General features: G+C 47.6%; 1 protein-coding gene across 4 annotated transcripts in view; it reads right to left on the bottom strand.

The window, feature by feature from the left end:
* Positions 1 to 4,054: 4,054 nt before the first annotated feature.
* Positions 4,055 to 8,458, bottom strand: part of CFAP20 (cilia and flagella associated protein 20) — an 18,398-nt gene continuing 13,994 nt past the window's right edge. For 3 of the 4 annotated variants that reach the window (XM_032785031.2, XM_075073635.1, XM_032785040.2), the window contains exons 4-6: positions 7,445 to 7,633; positions 6,090 to 6,200; positions 4,055 to 4,542 (exon numbers count right to left, since the gene is read on the bottom strand). In XM_032785031.2, the coding sequence (XP_032640922.1) occupies positions 4,537 to 4,542; positions 6,090 to 6,200; positions 7,445 to 7,633 (306 nt within the window). In that variant the 3' untranslated portion in view covers positions 4,055 to 4,536. Of the gene's footprint in view, positions 4,543 to 6,080; positions 6,201 to 7,444; positions 7,634 to 8,458 lie in introns of those variants that run through there. The other variant, XM_032785024.2, reaches the window with a different exon arrangement.

Here is an 8,458-nt window from a genome sequence, read left to right as displayed (position 1 = left end):
ACTTTTAAAGAGAGATTAGGCAGAAACCTTTTCTTATGCCCCAAACACATAGTAGATCCAACTGAATAAAGGCTCTGCACAGAACGAAGGCATTCATAACGAAACAGCTAGATCCTGATCCCAGTGTGGGAGGACGGCAGCCTGCAGAAGAGAGATCAAACAGCAAGATAGTGACCAGCTACGGAAGGCGACCACTGCGATTCACATACGCATTGTTTTACAGTTCCAGGTTCCTGTGACTTTTTAAACAATCTCCAGCTGACCATGGTGGTATTTCCCCCACAGTGTTTGACTGCTTTTTACCTGCTAGTAGTAACGCATGGCATGAAAGGTTTTTGTTATTGGTTTTCATGGTAGCTAGCACTTAGAGACTACAAGCTCCAAGCCTAGTGTGACCAGACAGTAAGTGTGGAAAATTGGGATGGGGGTGGGGGGTAACAGGAGCCTATATAAGAAAGAGACCCCAAAATCAGGACTGTCCCTATAAAATCAGGACAGCTGGTCACCCTATCCAAGCCACATTGTGCTAGGTTTCAACAAGCTTGGCCAGCTGGGAAGATCGTCCTCATGAGGCTCAACTGAGACCTCTGCTGGTGATCAGCAGCAACAACAGCAGAGCTTTGGAGGGAGTTCTACTGACCCTGGCTCGGCTCAATAAAGCAAGAAGAATAGTAGCAGAGGACCAATAGCTTTTTCGTAGGGATTTGACTTGGGCCCCACTGCGGCCAAGATCATGGACTTCACCCCTAAGGACCTCCCGCTAGAGGGCATATGCATGAAGGAGCCAGCCTGGACACAGCTGGGTGGGAAGGGGCCATGACCTTAGGAGCTTGCCTAAGTGTGGATGCACATACACAGATCCTATTTAATCAAGTTTGAGATAAAGTACTCCAGTGCAGTCTGCTATCGGCAGTAGTGCACCCTAATGAGCACAGCAGAGGCCTGGGAGCCAGGACGAGCTTGCTGCTTGGGTGAGCAGTTCTGAGCCATGACGCGCTGGGCGTTCTTGGGCAAGTAACTTGTCTCTTCAGACCTGCCGGAAACGAGGCTAAAAGCAGGAGCGTCATTGGCAACAGCTGCTGTAACTCAAGTGAGTCTTTGCAGCATGAATCCCCCAGCACAAAACCAGCTATGAGTGCAATATTCTGCAGGTATTTCCAGAAGCACACAAGGGCAGTCTGAGCAACACAAACACTATTCTATCCCGCAGGCAAACGGGTGTGCGAAAGAGCAGCCTCAGTCTCAAAAAGCCAGCACTTGTCTAGACAGGGAAGTTAACCAGCGCTGCAGAATAGTTATTCCAAAATTAAAGTCACTTTTATCCTGCACTAGGGTTCACACAGGGAGCTACAGCACCATAGACATGACGGTCAATTTCCCCACGTGATCAAGCAATGACCCAGTGCCTGAGAAAGGAACTGGAGTCTATCTCCCCCTGTCACAACAAGCCCGACTTCTTCCCCTAGATGAAGCAGGGAAGGGGGAAGATTGCTCTCCCACCGATCGGTTATAGTACAACGCACTGCGACCTCCACGCTCAAGCGCTTTCCACAGCTGAGATTTCAAAGGGAAGCTTCGCCTTTGATGTAGAAAACAGGCTCTTAGCATTACAGGACTGATCAAAGAGCAGGCTCCCTGGCCGATAAAAAGAGAACATGAGGATTCTGGAAGTGAGTGGAGGCAAGGAAAACTCATCTCTTTGGGAAAGAATCTGTTCTGCATTGGGTTGAAAGCCTCTGAGATGTTGGTTTGGTATTCGCTAGGGCTTTCCCTTATGCTCTTAACAACATGTAATAAAGATTAGAAACCAGACGACGGAGCTAGCTGCCCCAAAGCAGGAATTAGCAAGAGTATTTTAGATTTCCCTTCCCTTTGCTGGCTTGCTTTGCAGGACAGCCAATTCGTTTCTTTCCCGAGGTGTCACTGCCAACTGAACCCAGGCTCTCGTGTAACCCAGCAGAGGGGAACCCAAGAGAACGCTCATTCGATAGTTACCTTGTACAGGTGCACAAAACATTTATTGACAGAAATATTCATGGAAGTGATTGACACCAGAGCTGCTACCTTCCCTCCTGCACCCACGAGCACCAGTCACAGCGAGAGCTCTTAGAAGAGCGTAGCCTGGATGGACCTAAGATACTGAGCTATTGACTAGAAGTTAAGGATGGATCTTTAAACACTAGTAAGTATTCTGGTGCATGTCTTCTCTCAGGAGAACACCTACTGCGTGCCTTAGCCCTCAAAGATCAAGGCTCTTACATGCAGCGTACTCAGTCCCTGTTGGATGGTGCTATCAAGTCCTCCCTCTTGTCCAATGACAGCTAAAGCAGCCATCAGAGAGCAGCACTAGGAGAGGCGCTTGGTTGAACTACACTTTGTGAATCCAATGTTGTCTGACCCAAAAGGGAAGGACCATTTACACCTACAGCAGCACCAACACAAATAGGAAAATTCTATCATCTTTTGGTTTGCATTAAAACTGTTGAGAAACTTTGTGACCATCCGTTTATTCCAGAAGGACACAGCTGGAAGAATGAGTTAGGATGGCATCCCACTGAAGACAAAGATCAGCTAGGGGCAGTGTTCCCTCTAATTTTCTCCACCTATGTGTGGAATGAATTTTGTTATGTGCACCAATATCGAGGTAATGTGCAGATGTGCACCACCAGTAGAAACCAAAAACCTAGATATTTATTTATTTAAAGTTACCATAGGGATAATTACTCCAGCCAGGACAGGTTAGGCACTTGAGAACTCACTACTCAAATCATTAAATTTAAGCATAAGAGAAATAAAACTTACGAAATACATAAACCAGTCAAAACAGTAAAATAATACTTTGAAAGAAGTATCAAGAAGTTACACCACCACCACAAATGTGTGTTGGGAGGTGAGTGTGACAGAGACACACACCACATGTGCGTGTGAGACAGACGCGCGTTGCCCTTTTAAGTACATTGACCCCACTTTAAGTTTGCTGCCCTTTTAAGTAAATCAACAAGTTCCTACACAGCAGCAGCTTCAAGCTCCCTCCCTCCTGAGCCCTGTTGTGTCATCCCCCCACTCTGTGGAGATGGGGTACAGGGGCAGTCAAGTGCGGCCTTTGGCAAGCTCAGTAAATGTGTCTGGATAGATTACAGATGAACTTCATTAAGGGCAGACTTGACACTGAGCAGATGGGAATGAAACAAGTCTGAGGCCAAGACTAAGGGTGTCAATGCAGGATTGATGCCTCCCATCTTTTATATCCGCTCCCACGTTAATTTATTAATCAAAGCTACCTGGAAATTCAGTTGTTAGAACACCACCAGCTGTCTCCTGCCGGAAGTGCTCTACAAGCAATTCTGAGGGGGTAAATTTCAGCCTCCTTGTCAAAGGCCACCTCCCCCATTAGACCCGGGGAGAGAAGGTCTGTCCGTCACTGCTTAGCTTGCATTACGGACATAAGTTCGTTCACATTTTGTTAAGACTGACATAGAACGGAAACGACACTCATCCAGATTGGTTTGAGAGGGGAAAAAGGCTGGTTTAGAACAGGAAAACGCTGCTTTAGCTCCTGTTCAGCTGCTCTGCTAAAGCTCCAAAGGAAAGGAGCAACTGTTAATGTTTATGCTATGTTGTGTCCTTCCCTAGAAGTGGCTGTTCGAAGGATGGTCAGAGCTAGAACAGGTTCTATAAATATACAGATAACTGAGTGAATCTTTCCATTGTGTTCAGATAAAACCGACTGATTTGCGGCTCCTGAGAAAGTTGGCTTTTTTATAAAAGAGGCTTACATGAAGGGTACAGACCCATCTTCCAGGGATGAGCAGTACACATGGAGAGCCACCCTTGGGTAGATTCTGCCCACAAGGTTGAAGTTGCCCTGTATGATGTGGCTAATGCACCTCTAGCCACAGCACTGCTGGGGCTCTGCGGAGCAGGCTGCCAAACCAAGTGGAATTCAGAGGCAATAGTAACATCTGGGCTGCTAAAAAGCTCTGAGGAATCGCTTTAAGTCCAACCATCTGTGAGTGAAAGAGCACCATCAAAGGAGGGAGACGCCTGGACACACTTACAAACAGAATCAAATGTTTAATAACTTTCAAAGTGTGAGTATTACATCCATATTTAGAGCACATATAAAATAAAGATGGAAAACCAGGAAAGGAAAAACACATTGGTATCTTTGAGAGGGCACACTTAACCCTGTAACTCCACACAGATCCTCTCTTCAGACCCGCTGCTCTCACTGACTTGGTAATTCCCCCAAGCGAGGCAAAGATTAGGTACCGCGTCACTCGCAGTGTTTAGACTCTGCTTTTAGGAACAGCCAGATAAATACTCTGATTCTGTGCTTCCTATGGGTGTACAATGCAATTCCAGTATTATTACATGGTTAGTTGTGTCCTGCCCAGGAAAGGGATTCCAAATTATTTAAGTTCCCCTATGCAGAGTGAATTTAGCTAACTGTGTTTCATTAGGACATTCTCCTCCACCTGCCTTCATGTTCATACCGAGCCATGGCGCGTTCCTTGTGTTTCTTTCCAATGCAGTTTATTGCTGCGGGGGGTACAAAGGAGACAGTATTAAGCGATCAGCATCTGACATTCCTATTCCACCGTGCCCCATGCTGCAGGTGATTGTACAGAAGGGAATGCTCCATTGGCAGCCCTAAACTATCCTCATTGCTGGCCACATGCTATTACCATGAACTTTGCAGCTTGCGATCGTTAACACAGCCCTCGACCTACCCCTAAATAAACATCAGTCTCATAGACTCAGACTCGTAGGTCAGAAGGGACCAAAATGATCATCTAGTCTGACCTCCTGCACAAAGCAGGCCACAGAACCCTACCCATACACTTCTATAACAACCCCTAACACATGACTGAGTTATTGAAGTCCTCAAAATTGTGGTTTGAAGACCTCAAGCTGCAGAGAATCCACCAGCAAGCGACCCATGCCCCACGCTGCAGAGGAAGGCGAAAAACCTCCAGGGCCCCTGCCAATCCGCCCTGGAGGAAAATTCCTTCCCGACCCCAAATATGGCGATCAGCTAAACCCTGAGCATGTGGGCAAGACTCACCAGCCAGCACCCAGGAAAGAATTCTCTGCAGTAACTCAGATCCCATCCCATCCAACATCCCCTCACAGACCATGGAGCAGACTTGTCTGCTGATAATCCAAGATCAATTGCCCTAATTAAACTATCCCATCATATCATCCCCTCCATATACTTATCAAGCTTAGGGGTGGAGAGAGAAGATGCACTCCCTTGAGAAGTTCCTCCAGGTTCCTTGCCATCTGTCTTATTCTGCCCAACCCAGAAGCACTTTCATCATGAGGGTGTCTGGTTAAGGAGGACTGGACATTTATCTATAAAGCCCCTTAATACTGATCCTGAAACTAGACTGATCGCTGGAGAATGATCCAGCGGGCTCTTCTCCCGCTCACCCCAAGGACACTGCAGCACCTCTCCCTACTCTAAGGCAACACACTCATCCTTCTTCCCCTTCCACAGAAATGACGCTCCCAGAGTCAGGCAGGGACAGGAATCAGAGTGGAACTCTATGGGAGAGAAGGTAAGTGACCAGGGAACGAGGAAACAGATGCTAGCACCTCTGCTTGGATGAGGTCATCACCAACAGCCAGTTTGGCAGCAACTCTATCATCTTTCACCAGCAACAGAGTGGCAGCTTCTGGGGTTCAACCCCAGAACAGGAGAAGCACAGACAACAGCAGGTAAACCATCCCGTACACTCCCTTCCCCATGAAATTTGGAAGGCCTCTTTCTAGGGGCGGGGAAAGGAACCGAGACTCCATCAGCTTCAGTGCTCTGCTTTCCGGATAAGACTGCCAATCAGTAAACAATTTGAGATATTGCTACTGATTTTAATAGTTGGGAACCAGTGATTGGCATAAGTAACAAGGGCATGTTCCCTACCATGAGAAAAAGGGAAATACTTTTCTGATATAAATATTATGCGAAGGCCTCTTATTGCTAAAACCTCAGGAGGGAGGAAAAAATGCTAGACAAAGGAGAGAGATTTTTGTGATGGCCCTAGCTGCTGCTTCCCCACTTCTCCCTCCTCATCAGGCTAGCTCACCTTGGCCTTGTTCTGAACAGGGAGGTACAGCTTGAACTCAGCTGGAAGCTCATCCTCCGAGTAGAGTCTGTCAGAGAAATACACCCTCCGGATGCGACAGTTCGCATGGATCTGGTGATGGAAAGATGGAGAGAATTGGCTGCATCTTTAACATCCTCTCCTTATACTTCTCCCCTCCAGCTTGATGGAGGCTTGGCTTGCAACACACTGATTACGGAACTCTCCCATCATATAAGAATCCCAGATTCAGAAAATCCACTTTGGTGATCAGTGCTGCAGGCATTACGCTGATCTGCTGACTGCCCCAGAGGCCTTGTCAAGTCTTCCTGGGGGTATTCTATTCCCCCATCTTTCTTCCTAGCAGCTTTAAAAGGTAGCAGCTCCTCCTCCACCCTCTTCTGAAGTGTCCTAGCCACCTATTGTGCTCTTGGTTTTTATAGCTGGATGTTCCAGTGTCTCATGAAATCTCAAGTACTGTTACTTGGGCTGAAAACTGACTGAAAAAGGGTCATGATAAACAGCAAGGTAGCTGTTTAGGGAGGGCAAGAGCCTGGGAAGCAGTGTCTAATTGGGTCAGAACATCTTTCAGAGTTTCTAGCGCTGTTGCTCATGTGATTGGCACAGGCTCGGAGATGGTAGCAGAGCTGGTTCTTGCTCGGTCCTATACTAGCACCTTTCATTGTTCAGGAACACATTCAGTAGATGGCACGTGTCTAGGAGCTGGCTAAAGAGATCAGGGAAGAGCACTGGAGACTCCACAGGATCAGCTCTGCACTGGCTGCCAGACGACACAAGGTTCCTCACAATTACCCACCTCTCTGCTCCCTACTGCTCCTTTCTTTATCAGTCCTCACTGTTGCTGAGGAGAAAACGGCAATTCCACCCCTCCTTAGGATTTCCCTGCATAGGAATGAGAATAAGGGCTGCCAGCCCACTGTCAGATATGTGCCTGGCATCCCAAATAGACTTAAATATCACCACACCCCAGAGAAAGCATCTCCCCAGCTTCCTCGTGTAGCTGAAGGCTGGTGGGAAGAGACCATGGATGAAGCTTGTTCTATCATCTGAGAAGCAGCTGAATTAAGAGTAGGGCAGGGCTGAGGCCTAGTGTAGTCACCCATCACTAATACATGAGGTCACTAGCACCAGTGCTGATCCCCTCTAACAGTGCACAGTTAAGACAGGTAACTAGCTAAGAAGCCAAACTGGGTGGAGTCCAGGCTCCAGTTCTGCTTGGACTCCACCAGCCCAATCTCCTGGCTAGCAAGAAAGGAGACTGCAGGGCATGATCTCTACAGCTATTGGCTGACCTCTCAGAAGTAGGCCCCCTGGCAGTAGTTTGGCCTAGCTCATACCTGGACCCTCAGGGTCTCGATGTAGTTCGTGCCATAGGCGCGGCGTGTGAAATCGGACAGGTTGAACTGAATTTGGTTCCAGCCGTCATCTAGCCGCATGGGCATGGTGCAGATGAAGGGCTTCACCCGGGTTGTGCTCTGGTAGTTACTTGCCCGGAAGCGCCTGCGCACGTTCTTATCATCCAACACCTGATGCAGAGTAAAAAAAGACAACCTGTCAAGGAGATACAGAGTTCACTCAAGACAGGCAGTCTCCAACTCAGAGTCAGACTCTAGGAGGTTCTGTAGGATAGGACTTTCCCCTCCACTTTACAGTTAGAACATTTATAAGTCAGTGCCTAGATGCAACATGAAAACCTGGGTTTCAAACATGGTCATTACATTCTCTCATGGCCTGACTGGTGCCCCTAAACTCTGAGCCACAAGACTCATGGGATCAGGATGCAATGGGAGAGAGGGCTTGATACTCAGGGGCTGACAGGGGGAAATAAAGGAAGATTTTGTGGCTGATGCACTGGACTAGGAAATGTGGCTCTGCCACAGACTATCTGTGTCACCTTGGACAAGTCACTTAATCACCATAATAATCCTCCCTGGCTCTTCTATATGCATTTCATCTGCAGATCTCAAAGTGCTTCATTTTACAGATTGGGAAACTGAGGCACAGAGAGGGGAAATGACTTGTCCACAGTCACCAGGAGAATAGCAGGTGAGCCAAGAATAGAACCCAGGCCTCCTGAGTCACAGTCCTGTGTTCTGTCCACTAGGCCACCACTACTGTCATAAACAGATAGTAGAAGTTAATAGAACAGAAGTACTTTACGTCTCTTTTGACTGTAAAGGGTTAACAAGTTCAGTAAGCCTGGCTGTCACCTGACCAGAGAACCAATCAGGGGACAGGATACTTTCAAATCTTGAGGGAGGAAGTTTGTGTGTGTCCTGGTAGAATTTGGTGGTTGTTCTCTCTGGGTTCTGAGAGTGACCAGACGTGCAACCAGGTTTCTCACCACTCTC

Source organism: Chelonoidis abingdonii, chromosome 19 (assembly GCF_003597395.2).
Source record: "Chelonoidis abingdonii isolate Lonesome George chromosome 19, CheloAbing_2.0, whole genome shotgun sequence".
NCBI classification, from domain to species: domain Eukaryota; kingdom Metazoa; phylum Chordata; order Testudines; family Testudinidae; genus Chelonoidis; species Chelonoidis abingdonii.
The sequence above is the reverse complement of the archived record's forward strand: the minus strand, read 5'-3'. Positions and strand labels throughout refer to the sequence as shown.